We start from the raw sequence: 15,885 nt of genomic DNA, 5'->3' as shown, positions 1-15,885 counted from the left end.
GGGGGGAGGGGGGAAAAGGGAGACGGGGAGGGAAATGGGAGGCGGGGAGGAGGCGGAAATCTTTTTTTTTTCAATAAAAAAATTACATTTAAAAAAAAAAAGAAAGCATTTCCCTTTTTCTTCCCCTTTCTGCCTGTCTTGAAGTCACGGGGATTGGGAGAACTAGAGGGGCTGCCCTTTCCTTCACCTGTGAACATCAAGTAAACTGATAAATGCTGTCCTACAGCATCAGCCACAGAGGCCATTCTTGATTGACTGTGTAATCCCACAAACAAACACAGTGTTTTCTCTTAAAGTTTCTGGGAAGGACTTGGCACACTTCAGGAATGGCAGAAGTGAGGAGAGCACAGAGGAAAGGTGGTGAGGACAGTGAAGGAATGTGAGGACTTCCCTTTTCTTAAGCATAAACAGGTGGCTATTGGCGCAGCTGACACCCGCAACAGATGGCCAGATCCACTACAGTGAGGTCAGGGTTGAAGAGAGCATCAGGAAGGAGCTGTCTTTGTTTACAGCTGTGTCAAGTGTGAGACCCAGAAGGTGAAAGCACAGCTGGATCTGTGTTCTTGTAGGAAGGAAGCAGACAGCTAAGCACTCATTAGACCTATGACTTCAGACACTCAAAAGGTCCAGTTATTGCCTGCTGTGAGCTTGTCCACCTCAGTTCCCTTTGATATATATAGTCTGTTGAGCTGTGTGAGCTTTTCCCCTGGGTGAGTCATGGGCAGGATTCTTGAGCCTGTACGATTTCACGTCATTGGCCATTGGGCTGTCTCCCCAACTTTCAGATGAGAATGGGTAAACTTTGGCTGCTGAATCTGCTATCAACTCTAATTCCTTAAAAAATAACTGTTATCTTACAGCTGGCTCTTTTTTTAAAAAAAAAAAAAGAAATCTATTATGTGTCCTTCTTCTCTTTCACTGGTATTAAAAATTAAAACACTTTATATACTACATATATATTATCTTTATATAACATTTTAAAAGACCGTACCCTCTATTATAGTCACTAATCATGTGGAATGATGATTCAGATTATGTTCCAGGAGCAAAGCTCAATGTTCACATTTGTCGTGGGTTAAAAATCTTTGCCTTACACTCCGCACTTATTTTATCTTGGTCATGGCAAAAATGGGTCAAATGAACTTCTGGTTGCAGTAAGATAAAAATGCTTGGTATAAGTGCTGAGAGGCACTGACTCTGTGCAAATCAACCAGTGGTCATCAACCTGAGTCGGAATTTCTTGGCCCTGCAGCACAGCGTGTTAGCATAAACATCAGAGGAAATGGAAGTGTAAATCTGACTGCTGCCTTCTTCATTTTGGTCTGATTTTGCTACAGGAAAAGGAAGGAGAAAGGAAAGGAAGGAAGAAGAAAAGGAAGGAAGGAAGGAAGGAAGGAAGGAAGGAAGGAAGGAAGGAAGGAAGGAAGGAAAGAATATGGGAGGGAGGAAGGAATGAAGGATGCTGAGGAAGAAAAACCACTCAAATATAACACACATGTCCAGGACGTGAAGGACTCTTAACTCACAGCCCTGGGGAGAGGAGAAATACTCTAAAATGATGTGAATCTCTGTATGTCTGGAGGACCTTACTAGAGGCCTCCCCTTTTCTTCTCTCTCCCCCCTGTATAACTTCATCTTCTTTGTACTCTTGTAATATGAAGTATGTTTAGGGTTCCAGAAAATATGTTTGCATTTTATTCTAGTTTAATCCATATGTTACTTTATATATGGATTTATCTTATATACTTTATTATATACTTTTTAATAAAATTAGTGTGTCTCTGGCTTTATCTTAAGAAGAGATGGGTTTTGTTGAGAACAGATTCCTTATCATCCACCACATGGCTCAACACAGCTATTGGTAACACAGCAGTGTTTTCTGAGTGCTGAAACAGAGTCCTTGCAATAATAAACCTCATTGTATTCTTCAGGAAAGCACTAAACACAAACTTTCAAGTTTACAATGGTGGACACTGTATTGATAATTAATCATTCAATTTCTCAGGAAAACAATAAGTCCTATATTAATAGAAAATCTTAGACTAATGTTGCCCCTTTATTTATTTGACTGGGTTAACAGGTACAAGGGAAATTCTGTGAGCTCAAATTCTCTAGTCTCTTAAAGTGATGGTGTGCCTCTCAGATACTCAAGATTATCCAACTGCATAGTCAAGGATGACATATCTCTTCATCTGTCTTCTTCTACTATTTTAAACCATCCATTTGAAGTATTTGGTAATTTTCACCTTTTTTCCTGCTTTGAAATATACTGGCTCCAACTTGCTCCCTCCTAAGGACTGTGTTTGATCTTGTGAGTTTCTTGCTAATGTTACACTCAGAAAAAGAACCAAGGAATGAAAGAACCGGCACATATATGGGCTCTCAACTCAGTAGACAAATTGTTGGCAAACCGAACAATGTGTTAGTATGTGTCAACTGACGACCTTGTCAATTGCAGAAAGAATGACATTAGATCTCACACTGAGACTTAAGGTTTATGCAAAGCCAGATGCATTTCTAAATTCTCCACTTTAGTTTGAGAAACAAAGAAACAGTAGAGAAAACACAGTTCCCAATGAATTGAATATGCAGGCCTTTGAAAAGGAGAGAAGAGTCTTACTTACTTAGAAGCAACTCGGAAGTATTTCTGGATGAAATAAAAGGCGACACCAAGGGGCACCAGGGCGACAAGGAACACAGGCGTGGCATAGGAGATCATCCCGATAGCCGACAAGCAGAGCAGGGTGGAGCGAGTCAGCGATTCCAAGGTTGGAGGGATGTGCTGTGGAGGATATTTAAAGGACAACCTTTTCAGCGCATGCACAATATCCATAACAGTATAATAAAAAAACACTTCTATATTAATGTTAAGTAATACGGGCTTCCAAACCAGCCTCTAGGAATGGTCACTGTAAATAATTTTGCATGCCCCCATAGTTAAGTAGCTGTATCTATTGACATAGCATCACATGTTGTTCACCTACTTACCTTGGATAGTTTATATAAACGGCTATACTAGAAATCTTTTTCACCCTGTCTTTGTTTTGCTTTACCAGGATAGACTAGAGGCATTTCCTTGTCAGTGGTTTCAAACACTCCTTGTTATACACTATCTAAAACTCATCTGCTCCTCCACTGTAAAAGCCCAGAAGTTGTTTTTCCTGTAGCAAACTTGTGTCCTTTGGGCATCTTTCATTGTATTACTTGCCCTTTCCATTTTTAATTGAGATGCTGTTCATATATTGCGGTGTTTATCTTCTTTCTTTTACAATTTAAATTTGTCTTTGGTGCTTTAGTCTCAATCAAAGTTTATTTTTTTGTACAGTTATTTCTATTTGTCTTTTTCTTATTTTCATGCTATGTTCTGTCCTACATCAAAAGATCTTTTGCAGTTCATAGTTCCAAAACTATCCAGTTATCTTTTATTTCACCATGTCATGATTTTATTTGGCCATCTTTATTCTATAGTCATATTGATTTATATTTTATAGATAATTCTCTCAACATCTTCTAGTTTAAAAATGAATGATTCTCCCAGATTCCAGATGCCACATTTACCTTGTGTTAAATTTCTGTGTGTACTAACGTGTGTGTGTGCATGTGAGCATGTGTGAGTTGGTAGGAGTGCCCATAAGTGAACATATGGCAGCTTGAGGTCAGAACTGGGCATCTTCTATAATAATTATCCACTTTATTTTTGGGTCATGGTTCTCAGTGAACCTGGGGATGGTGTTTTTGCCACAGTGGCTGACTAGCAAGGCCCTGGCATCTACCTGACTTGCTGCAAGAATTTTCCATGCAGAAAACCATACATACAGTTTCAAAATTAAAAATAATAAGACCTAAAAAATGAGATGGGGAGCATTGAAGAACATGCCTATGTCAACCTCTGACTAACACATACTCACATACACACGGAAGTATGCATGGGTACTTATATGTCAAGTGCAGACACTCACACAAGCATGTGCATACAACATACATGAACATACCAACAGAAATTCTTATCCTGGAAATCATTTTTTTTCATTTTGATAGGAGATCAAATGAATCCTAACTTAAATTTTAGCAATTCTTGACATCAAGAATCCTGTTTGGAATGCTGTTTAGTTTACACTGAGGAATTTATCAGAGTCTCACCTGGTCAATGATATTAGTATCTGCAGAAAACCGATTGAGAATCAGTCCCAGGGGTGTGGTATCAAAGAACCTAGGTAAGGAATAGATAGAAGAGTATGGTGATGTGGAGTATCTAACCAGAAGCACCGCTGAGGGACAAGTAGAGTCCTGAAAATGACTAATTCTTTCTTTAATCTTCCACATTTCAATTTTAAATGGATGTTTTTATTACTACATTCATAGGGGCAAGAGATTACTACTTTTTCTTTTACCTTATTGGTCCTAGGATTATCTTATTCAGGAGATTGTAGTGGAGGTTCTTGGCAGCTGTGAGACCCATCCATTCTACCGTGAGGGAGGTGACAAGGCAAAGGAAGATGCCGACTCCGCAGAGAATGCTAAATCCAGCCACGTAGAACGTCTAGGAAGAACCAACGTGGGACGATGACATGAAATGATTACCTGGGCTTTTCCTAACTAGAAAATTCATGAAGCATCAAAATCAGACAGATTGTCGATATTCTTATCTTGCTTGCATTTAGAGGGCTGAAGACGAGTGGTGGGTACTCAGAGCAGGGATCCCTTTCAGGTCAGTCCCACAGGCCAGGCAGCCCCTGCTTGCTTTTTTCACCTGTAAGGTCTGTCCTAATGACTGCAGGGTCAATGTAACTTTCAAGTTGGGGACAGACTCTTGGATTTCGATACTGTCAAGCTCATTCTTCCCATGATCGCTCAGCATACTGATCGAGGACTGAAAATCATGAGAAGAACAGAATCTCCTTTACATGTGTTTAGCATGTACTATAGTAGCATATGTTACATACGTTACATGTAAAATAGATTGAACTTCCTGAATCTGTATCTAATTATTATGACTAAATGCTTCTTAGAAAAACAGACCTGGAAGCTGGGTGTGGTGGCACACATCTTTAATCCGAGCACTCAGGAGGCAGAGGCAGGTGAGTTCGAGGTCAGCCTGGTCTACAAAGGAAGTTCCAGGACAGTCAGAGCTGTTACACAGATAAACCCTGTCTCGAAAAACAAAACAAAACAATGAAACAACAACAACAAAGAAAAACCCCAGGGCTGGAGAGATGGTCCCACAGTTAAGAGTACTTACTCCTTTTCCAGAGCACCTGTATTTAGTTCCCAGAACCCACATTGGGTGGTTCACGGCTGCCTATGGCTCTAACTCTAGGGGTTCTGGCACCTTTTCCTGGCATCAATGGGCACTGCCTTCATGTGCAATACCCACACACAGACACATAGATATAATACATAAATATGTAATAAGTAAAAATAATGTGAGCAAAGCAGGTATTTAAAATGATAAGAACAGTAAGAGCCATGTTTTCCATTATTGGCAGTTTGCCCTGTTTTATGTGGTTCCCTGATTACTAACATATTGAACTCGCACCAGATTCCTCTGGTCTTCTGACTGTTAACTGACCTCAGCAAAGGGCCTCCCTCTCCACTGTTCCTGGGCGCACTGTACCTGGTCAGCTTTCCCGGTGTGGTTTATGCTGTATTCGGATGTCCACGTAGCCAGCCAGTAGTCTATCGCCACAATCACTGAGTGCTTCAGAAGCTTAGAGAAGATCATGAGGAAGAGTAAGAAGAACCCTCCTGAAGTGAGGTACCACCAGCAGGTCTTCCAGGGCATCTTCGTCCTAAGCCTCATCACAGTTGACATGTTATCATCCTCGTCTTCCTCCTCCTCTTCCTCTGTATAGTCACACATGCAACAAACCTTGTGTAAGCTTCAGCTGAGCACCAGAATGAATTTCTATTTTCTGACAAGAATATTCATAACCACATTTAACTTTACAGAAGCAAACGTATTAGCTTAGGAGGTTTTAAATACTTTAAGTAGTGCATACTTTGACTATTAAAAATACATTGAAAATGGTCAGACATGGTGGCATGTTTCGGCAATCCCAGCATTTGGGAGGCAGAGGTGGGAGGATCAGAAATCCAAGGCTAACCCCAGCTATAGGCTTCATGGGGAGTTCAAGGCTAGCCCCAGCACACACTCTCTGTCTCTGTCTCTGTTAGTTTAAGGATAGCCTAAGCTATATAAGATCCACTCAACATAAAGAGAAAGAAAAAAGAAAGGAAGGTAGGAAGGTAAAGGAAGGAAGGAAGGAAGGAAGGAAGAAAGAAAGAAAGAAAGAAAGAAAGAAAGAAAGAAAGAAAGAGCAGAGGTAAAAGGTGAATAAACAAACAAATATAAAAATTCACAAACGGAGCAGACCACTGATTTCCAGACACTTAAGTTAGTGATGGAATTGTGTTGTAATGAAAACATGCTCCTGGTTTGCAAACATCTAATTTTTAAAGAAATATATGGCTTTCTGAACTTAGAAATCTGCACCAGGAGAAAAGCAACTGTGGAATTTGTGCCTGCCTTAGAAGCACCAATCCATAATTTTTCTGTTCTGCTTTAGGTGTGGTCATGGAAGAGAGTTGTCAAGAAGGAACATTCCAGAAGGCAAAGCTAAAGACCACATGAGACAATGGACAGGGTGATCCTATCAAATGTTTAAGCAGCTTAGTTACTTTGAGACTGATTGTCTCTTCACTGCAATGGCAGGGAGGCCTTCTCTTTCCTTCTCAGCACGACTTGGTTATTTGCATGTTCCAGCAATTGCCAGGTCTCCTGTCTGTTCCCTCTCCAGTCAGTTTGTATTACACTTAAGCTGCATGCTCTCCACTACTGGAATAGTTACGGGTACTAAGCTGTAGATCCGAAGGATGGGCAATATGACTTTGTCTGCCAATCATCAGACCAAAGGGGCCCCATGTGGATGTGAGGCAGAGACAGCCCATCACCAGCACTTCCTGTTTTGACCGAGTCTTAGATGAGCTCGTCTTTGGAAGTATGATGTTCTCTGTCTCATAGGTGTGGGAACAGGAACATGAATGATGAAAATGGTAGATAGTTGAAGACTGCGATCAGTCTCTCTAGTCTAGACACCCTCAAAATTAAGACGACACTGAAAAGCTTCCTTAATTCATTGATGTCTTTTTTAACTTCATGAACATTCATTGAGACATCTGAAATATGGAGGAGGCAGAATTTGGTGTTTTCTGCCTTCACATTGCAATGTTCTGTATTTCTTAGTTGCCCAGTGGAAAGAAATGGAAAACAAAAGCTACACAGGAGGTGGAACATAATGAATGTGTTTATTCTACGTACTTAAATGGTTTATTTTAAAACATTCTTGTGATTCAGATCAAGACAATGTCATGATTTTGGCTGACTGCTTTTCAAAATTCTGGCAAATCTTTCTTCTTCTTCTACAGAATATAGTATTAGATGTGGGAAACTGAAATGAAAAAAGGGCTCCCTGACATCTGCATTCTTTGTCAGGTATGACGGAAACCACATGCGTAAGGACTGAACGACTCAAGCAAAGGGACTGTCTTTCCGATATTTCCACTGATTGTTGGTGTTTAAACAATTGATATTTTAGTAACAAATGGATTCAGTCATGATGTGGGAGTGTCATATATCAATCTGTTGATTTCATTGGTTAATTAAAGAAACTGCTTGGCTGGCCTCATAGGTTAAAGCATTGGTGGGAGGTGTAAACAGAATAGAATTCTGGACGGAAGATGAAGTGAGGTCAGACTCTGCTCTGCTCCCGGAGACTCTACAGCTCTGCTCTGGAGCAGAGACACCAGGATGGACATAGGCTAGAATCTTCCCGGTAAGCTCACCTTGGGGTGCTTACACAGATGATTAGAAATGGGTTAGTCCAGGTGCGAGAATTAGCCTGTAAGGGCTAGAGTTCATGGGCCAAGCAGTTCTTTAAATGAATACAGTTTGTGTGTTGTTATTTCGGGCGTGAGCTAGCCAAACGGCCGGGATGTTGGGGACGCAGCCCCGCTGCTCTTATTTCAACACAGTCACGATACTAGACTTTTACAATTGTTCTGTTTTTAGATCCCACTTTTGTCTTTCCATGCCCGCTGAGTGCACGTCTCACAGAGGCTGCTAGGGGAAATACGCCTTGCCTTGACGCTGTCATGCTAAATATATTAAGCATCTCGTTTGGCTCTGGGCCTTGTGCAGAGTGTCTTGTTACATGTGTGTGGCAGTGGCTTGTTACATGTGTGTGGCACATTCTCATGTCAGTTTCCAGAGTGAAGTCCTCATGACATGCTAATCTAGCTGAATGTTTCAGATTTAAAAAAGAAAAAAGAGACTTGCCTTCATCTTCATCCTCCATCTGTGCTTTGGCCTCTCTTGAGTACATGGCTCTTCGGAGAGTCTTTCTCTCTAATGTCGTTTGGTCTGCTTCCATGTCCTGTGAACAACAATATGCTCACTGAAGGAGTTTCTGTCTGAGAAAGGGTTGGACTTAGCCATGGATGACACACTGGATGGTTTCTTTTTTCCTTTTTTTTTTTTTTTTTTTTTTTTTTTTTTTGTATTTTTCAAGACAGGGTCTCTCTGTATAACAGTCCTGACTTTCCTGGAACTAGCTATTGTAGACCAGGCTGGCCTCGAACTCACAGAGATCCTCCCACTTGAGAGTGCTGGGACTAAAGGCCTGTGCCACCACTGCCTGACCCTAGGCGATTCTATACCAGTCCCCAGCTCTCCTGTCACAATGGCTGTTATAGAAATCATGCTAGGATTTTATAAATTTGTGAATTTTATGAATAACATTTCTGTACTCAGATGTGTAGGCCAATAGGAAGCCAGAAAGAGTTACAACATCAACTCCACCACTGAGATATCTTTTGTTTTTACATCGATTCCAAACACAGGCTTTTAACCTGAGGATCCACTTATGCTAAATATCATCTTTTAAAAACATTCAAGCTAGGCATGATAACAAATGCCTGTCATCTCAGTCTTCAAAAGGCTTAGGTATGTGAGTTTCTAGAAATCGCAGGCCACCTGAACTACATAGGGAGATCCATCTCAAGAAACAAACAAAAACTGCATGAGATGGCTGGGCAGCAAGCTTCAAGGATCCTCTTGACTCTACTTGCCAGCTCTGGGATTGCAGATGTGTGTGTAGTCACACGCACACACAGCTATGCCTGGCTTTTTATGTGAGTCCTAAAAGTCTAAACTCACGTTTTCATGCTTGAAAAGCAAGCATTTTACCCCCTCCCCAGTCCAATGGAGGAATAGCTCTCCAGCTTCAGATTGGAATTCCAGGCAGGCGCTGGATTCTGTCTGTCTTCTCCTGACCTCCATTTTACTTTGCAGCTGACTTTGCCATGGCCTCACCCTAGCTTGTTCCACATCTCCTGTGCTTGAAAGATGTCCTGCCGTCTGTCTTTGAAAGATGTCCTGCCGTCTGTCTTTGATTAGGAAGCTAATCATCCCTTCATCTCTAAATGCAACTGAATGGACACAGACTTTCTTCCTGGCTTGCTCAAACAATATTGCAATCCCACTCAGCCTACTGTGTTCGTTCTCTCTGTCTCTGTCTCTCTCTGTGTTTTATTCCAGATCCTGATCCTTCTTTTCAAAGAAAACAATAAATTTTCCTGCTTCTAACAATGACATCATATTATTTCCCTTTGGTGCTTAGATGACTAAATTGATGTTAGTTGGGGGTCCCCTCAAGATGCTCCTCATCACCCCTCGCACACCTGCTTTCTTGGGCATGGCACTGCACAGTGTGAGATGTTCCTGACACCCTGAGTCCCATGAGTCTGTCATCCTTCTTATTCTCTGCAGAGATTTTTCACAGGCATTTATCTTCCTCCAGTGTGGTAATATTTTGTTTGTGATCTAACAAATAAAGCTCATCTGGAGATCAGAGTGCAGAGCTAGGCACACTAGTCAGCCAGACAAGCCAGGCAGCGGTGGCACACACCTTTTATCCCAGCACTAGGCAGGTGGATATTTGTGAGTTCAAGGCCACTCTGGGCTGCATACTGAATCAGTCTAAAAGAAAAACAGAGCTCACTCCTTTGATCCCAGTACTTGGGATCATGTACCTTTAATCCCAGCACTAGGGGGGTAGAGTCAGGAGTGATATGGCTGGGCAGAGAGAGGAATCTAAGCTGGGAGGAAACAGGAGTTCAGAGCATTCAGTCTGAGAATTCATGGACACAGGATCTTGTCCTTTTAGTCTGAGAATTTGGTAGAGGTAAGAACTCTAGTGGATGGCTCCTTTACTTCTCCGATCTTTCAGCATTTATCCTGATATCTGACTCTAGGTTTTTATTAATAAGACAAACTAGAATTCTCACAACATGGGTGGGGTGGGAATTTGCTTTTGAGATCTTCAGAAAGTCACCAGACAGAGAACTTTGAGAAGAGTGTGGCTTTTGGGCCTTCCTTCACTACAGGAGTATAGATTTTATTTTTCTTTCTTAAAAGATACAATTTGATTTTCTGATTTTTAAGAAAATGGCTAATATAACTGCTTTTTTTTTTTTTTTTTGAAAGCTCATTCCTGGCCACTGTACTCGATTCTGGATATATCCCAGGCCAAACCCCAAGGCAAAAGTTCTCAAAGATTTGAAAATTCAATGTCCTATTTCTTTTCCCAATCACAAAATGAATCATTTTCCAGGTTCTGGTTTCCAAGTCTATTATTGCGCCATTTAGTATGGCTGAACTATGGCACAGCTACTCTGGAGGTGGACCTGGCTTTTAATCCCATCAGTGCCATGAACACATGCTGTACAGCTCAGACAGATTATTTGAGTTCTCTGGGCCCCCGTTCTCTCTTCTGTAAAAATGAGAAAATCCTTTCTGTGCTTATTCATCATGACTTTTCTTGAGAACTAAGTGAGAGTGTTAAAAAAGTCTTCGTGGTGTATGAAAAAGTGTCTTCTTCTTTCTGTTGAGCTCCATCCACTCCAGACATACCCAGTGACTCCAGCCAGAGCTCAGAGCTTTGCCTTCTTCAAAACCACCTTGGATTTTATCTTGACTGTGTTTGTCTGATTGTAGGCAATGCATGAAAATGATCTTACCACTCGTGAGAAAAGAAGAGATCAATAGGCAAAAGAAGGAAAGTCTCAAGGCTTGATAAACAGCTCATTCAACTTGTAGCTACATACACAATTCCAAATGGCTCAGATTCAAAACTCAGGTAGCCATTCATCCAGAAGAAAACATAAGACAGGACCAGCTGGGGCTTGAGAGTTAGCTCCATGGGGAAGAGGGCTTGCTGTACAAACAGGAGAGTCTGAATCTGTATCTCAGCACTCATATAAAAATTTAGGGGTGGCCATTCACACCTGGAACCCCAGCATTGTGTGTGGATGGTGGAGACAGGAACAATGATGGTGAGTATGGTCATCAGCCTACATCCGGCTTCAGTAAGAAAACCTCTCTCAAGGAAATAAAGCAGAGAGAGACAGAACAAGACATTGAGTGTGCTCCTCTAGTTTCTACACATGTGCCTGTGACTGTGTACTCTTAGTAGACACACATGCATGCATGTATGCTCCCTTGTGCCTGTGCGTGTGCACACACACACATACACACACACATACACACATATGCACCACACATGCAATACATACCGGACACACAGTAAATAAACAAGCAAATAACAAATAAGTATAGTAAAATATAACAAGTTCAAAGTAGACTGTTCAGTAACTGTATGCAAAGACGCAATTATCTTGAGTTTCGGAAGAGGCCGTCGCAGAGCCCCGTGCATCCTACGAAGCACAGCGCTTCCTTCAGAGAATTTCTAGTAACTGCATGGACCGCTCTGACCCTTCTTACCTTCTCCAGTTCTTGATCTTGTCGATTCATGAGAGTTTTCCAGTGCTCGTAAAGCTCCACGTCCTTGGTCTGAATGTCTTTCAAAGTCCCTTCTCGTAGCACACTCCCGTCCTTCATAGCTATGATCTGAGGAAAGAGACCGTGAGCAGAAACCTAGAAGAATCTGGAAGTGGCCCAATGATTCAGCTGTGTCTCAGGGAGTATGTCTTGGTGTCTAAGATACGACTCTTGTTGGAGCCCGTGCGGGTCCAACACAGATTCTCTAACTAGACTGGAACGGTGTCGCGAGGAATAATCAGACACAGCTTACACCGTCATCATGGAAAAGGCCTGTCTCCCCGTTTATTCTCCAAACATTTTATATACCCACACCAAATTGAGCAGGGGGGGAAAACACATTATGCCATCACCTAGGCAACCAGGTGCCTGGGCTAAAGTCATGTCTGCATCTAGCAGTCAGATAGGCCCTGAATTAGCATCTCTATAAGACAACCTCCAAATTGCAAAAGGAAGGAAGGCCCAAACATCCTGACCAGTTTCAGTCAACACCTCTTCTCAGGTAATCCACACTTTAACAAAAGAAGCTAGGAGCAAGACATCCTGGCTTTTTTTTAAGGACACAGACAGCTTGTCTGCAGAGCTATGTAATCAGCTCAAACCGGGGCAATGGCTTTTGTGTAATCTCGAAATATGCGCCCACAACTGTAACACAAACCCAGGAAGTCTCACCCAGTCCGCGTGGGTCAGGTACTGCAACTTGTGAGTCACAAGGACAACAGTCCTCTTGTCATCCTGGAGGAACTTCAGAATTCCTTCCTGCATCAGGTGATCACTCAGGTGGATATCCAGGGCAGAGAAGGGGTCGTCCTGCAGCAGGGAGAGTGGGAAGGGAGATGAACGGGGCCCGTACTCAGTTCCACTAAAAATCCTCAAAGAACCAGTTAAACAATGAGAAACAGAAACATGAGCCAGGATTTTGGTGAAACAATGAGGGTGTCTGGGACATGTCTTTTTTTGTTTTATTTATTTCTGCGTTGTTCTCCTATGTGTTTACTATGCAAACCAGTGTCTACATAATCTGCATCCAAGGAAGGAGTGACTGGATTCTTATTCTATCAATTCTACATAGTGGGATGCATACTCACAAATGTAGAAATATAACTCTGAAAGAATTTAGCACAGTTCTGTCAGCTATACACATAAACCTGATTGACTATGTAGACAGGGAAATAAAACAACTATATTTAGAAGTTAGAGTCAGTTTAAATGTACAGCCATTACAAGGAGAATTATAATTAGCTCAATATTTATTCAGTATTCAATTATTCTCTGCTCAATAAACAGGAACACTAAGTGATGATTTTAATTAAAGCATTTTATAACAATCTAATGAAAAAATAAACATTAGTAAACAGTTACTTTTTTAGATATCATAATCACAGATAAATAGGTGAATTAATGAATATCCTCAAATGGCTTTTATATAAATACATTTAGTAACTGATAATAGCCTGTAGTAGTTTATTTAAACCATTCAAATACAAGAATATTTAGATAATGGAATAGTTAGCAAGGCAATTGTCATTATATATGTATATATGTGTGTGTATACAGAAACCTAACAAATACAGGCATAAATGTATGTTTATATGCTATCTGGGTAATTAAATTAATTTTATTTTATTTTCATGAACATCGATGCAAAAATTCTCAATAAAATACTGGCAAACCGAATCCAAGAACATATCCAAAAAAATTATACACTATGATCAAGTAGGCTTCATCCCAGAAAGGCAGGGCTGGTTCAACATACAAAAATCTATCAATGTAATCCATCATATAAATAAACTGAAGGAAAAAACCCATAAGATCATTTCATTAGATGCTCTGACCAAGGAAGTGAAAGATCTATTTGACAAAAACTTTAAGTCTTTGAAGAAAGAAATAGAAGAGGACACCAGAAAATGGAAGGATCTCCCATGCTCTTGGACTGGGAGGATAAACATAGTAAAAATGGCAATTCTACCAAAAGCAATCTATAGATTCAATGCAATCCCCATCAAAATCCCAACAAAATTTTTCACAGACCTTGAGAGAACAATAATCAACTTTATATGGAAAAACAAAAAACCCAGGATAGCCAAAACAATCCTATACAATTAAAGTACCTCTGGAGGCATTACCATCCCTGACTTCAAACTCTATTACAGAGCTACAGTAATGAAAACAGCTTGGTATTGGCACAAAAACAGAGTTTTTGACCAATGGAATCAAATCAAAGACCCAGATATCAATCCACAAACCTATGAACACCTGATTTTCGATAAAGGAGCTAAAATTATACAATGGAAGAAAGAAAGCATCTTTAACAAATGGTGCTGGCATAACTGAATGTCAACCTGTAGAAGAATGAAAATAGTTATGGATCTATCACCATGTACAAAACTCAAGTCCAAATGGATTAAAGACCTCAATATTAATCTGACCACACTGAATCTGATAGAAGAGAAAGTTGGAAGTAGTCTACAACACATGGGCACAGGAGACCACTTCCTACATAGAACCCCAGTAGCACAGACAATAAGAGCAACATTGAATAAATGGGACCTCCTGAAACTGAGAAGCTTCTGTAGGACAAAGGACACTGTCATTAAGACAAAAAGGCATCCTACTGATTGGAAGAAGATTAAATTTATTTTTAAAAAGTAATGAAATGAAATTTATTAGTAACAGAATGTTCTGGAATATTCCAAAAAGATTTGTTCATGATATTGAAATGTTTCAAAATCATTGTGAACCCTTAGTTTATTTTTATTAATACCAACTCTTTCTAAGACACTCTGTGAACTAGAACATCAAAGAGAGGAATCTGTCTCCCTGCGGCCCAATAACTTGCTTTTAAAAATTGTCACAGGTACTCCAGGCAGTGGTGGCATGCATCTTTAATCCCAGGACTAGAGAGGCAGAGGCAGGCAGACCTCTGTGAGTTCGAGGCCAGCCTGGTCTACAAGAGTTAGTTCCAGGAAAAGTTCCAAAGCTACAGAGAAACCCTGTCTTGAAAAAAAAAAAAAAAAAAAAAAACAAAAAAAAAATTGTCATAGGTGGCTCTGGAGAGATGGCTCAGGGGCTAAGAGCTCTGGCTGCTTTTCTATAAGACAGATTACTTAAAAATGAAAGCATATGTAGCAATATAAATCATTCTAAGATACATTGTTCTCATGCTGGTCGTAGGAAAGAGGCTTGAGTTCTCTTTCAGGACGCTGGCAGGGTTTACCTCCTTCTCCGAGCAACAACGCCACAGGAGTTTAATTGCAAGGTTTACTAGCCAATCACTGGTTTTGAAAATTCAGATAACTATTATAGGGGATGAACTGATTGCTCTTGACAAGACTTCTGCTTCTGGTTCCTGTAAGACCCAGAGCATCTTCAGTTATACAGATCAAATATCCCAAATAGTTTGTATAAGAAATTATTCATAAGGAAAAAGGATATGTTAGAAATGAGTTTTTTATAGGAACTCATGTCTGCTTTCCATACACTTCTGAGTTGAAATGTCATGAGACAGCTTGTAGAGTGTTGGGAATGAGAGAGCTGGAATGTAGTTCCAATCTCTCCTCTCTCTCTCTGTTCTGGGCAGTATATGTCCCAACTGGCACTTCATTTGTAAAATGACAGGCATACTAAAGGGACCTGTCAGAATATTCATCAGACTGATGCAAAGATCCAATAAAATAATGTGGTGTTTCCTGAAATCTTTTAAAAGTGATGTTCTACTGTTACTGTCTTATAAACCAAGCCATGGTGGATTGACAGGTTATGTCTCTCTAAAATGCCATGGTGACAGCTATGTGTCTCTGGGACTCAGCACAGAGGAAGTTAGGCTGATTCAAAAGCCAGCTCCAGTCAGCCAGGGAGGGACTGGGGTCAGCCATCCCAGCTACTCAGAGGTTGAGGCAAAACGGTCACAAACTCAAGGTGTGTCTGACCCGTAGAAGGAGTACAAAGCCAGCTTAGTAACTTAGGAATATTTTGTCTCACAATAAAAA

General features: G+C 40.7%; 1 protein-coding gene and 1 long non-coding RNA gene across 5 annotated transcripts in view; one reads left to right on the top strand and one right to left on the bottom strand.

Moving 5' to 3' along the window:
- The window catches only part of Abcc9 (ATP binding cassette subfamily C member 9), a 124,383-nt gene that overhangs the window by 37,010 nt on the left and 71,488 nt on the right, over positions 1-15,885 (bottom strand). For 3 of the 4 annotated variants that reach the window (XM_050135244.1, XM_050135243.1, XM_050135245.1), the window contains 7 exons: positions 12,569-12,706; positions 11,840-11,965; positions 8,336-8,432; positions 5,615-5,844; positions 4,392-4,540; positions 4,141-4,210; positions 2,625-2,782 (listed from right to left, as the gene is read on the bottom strand). In XM_050135244.1, the coding sequence (XP_049991201.1) occupies positions 2,625-2,782; positions 4,141-4,210; positions 4,392-4,540; positions 5,615-5,844; positions 8,336-8,432; positions 11,840-11,965; positions 12,569-12,706 (968 nt within the window). Of the gene's footprint in view, positions 1-2,624; positions 2,783-4,140; positions 4,211-4,391; positions 4,541-4,595; positions 4,871-5,614; positions 5,845-8,335; positions 8,433-11,839; positions 11,966-12,568; positions 12,707-15,885 lie in introns of those variants that run through there. The other variant, XM_050135246.1, reaches the window with a different exon arrangement.
- The window catches only part of LOC126497337 (uncharacterized), an 81,539-nt gene that overhangs the window by 31,711 nt on the left and 33,943 nt on the right, over positions 1-15,885 (top strand). The gene's annotated exons all lie outside the window — the stretch shown is intronic.

Source organism: Alexandromys fortis, unplaced genomic scaffold (assembly GCF_014885135.2).
Source record: "Alexandromys fortis isolate MF-2015 unplaced genomic scaffold, M_Fortis_MF-2015_v1.1 scaffold_21, whole genome shotgun sequence".
Taxonomy (NCBI): Eukaryota; Metazoa; Chordata; class Mammalia; order Rodentia; family Cricetidae; genus Alexandromys; species Alexandromys fortis.
Note: the sequence above shows the minus strand (reverse complement) of the source record. Positions and strands in the feature narration are given on the sequence as shown.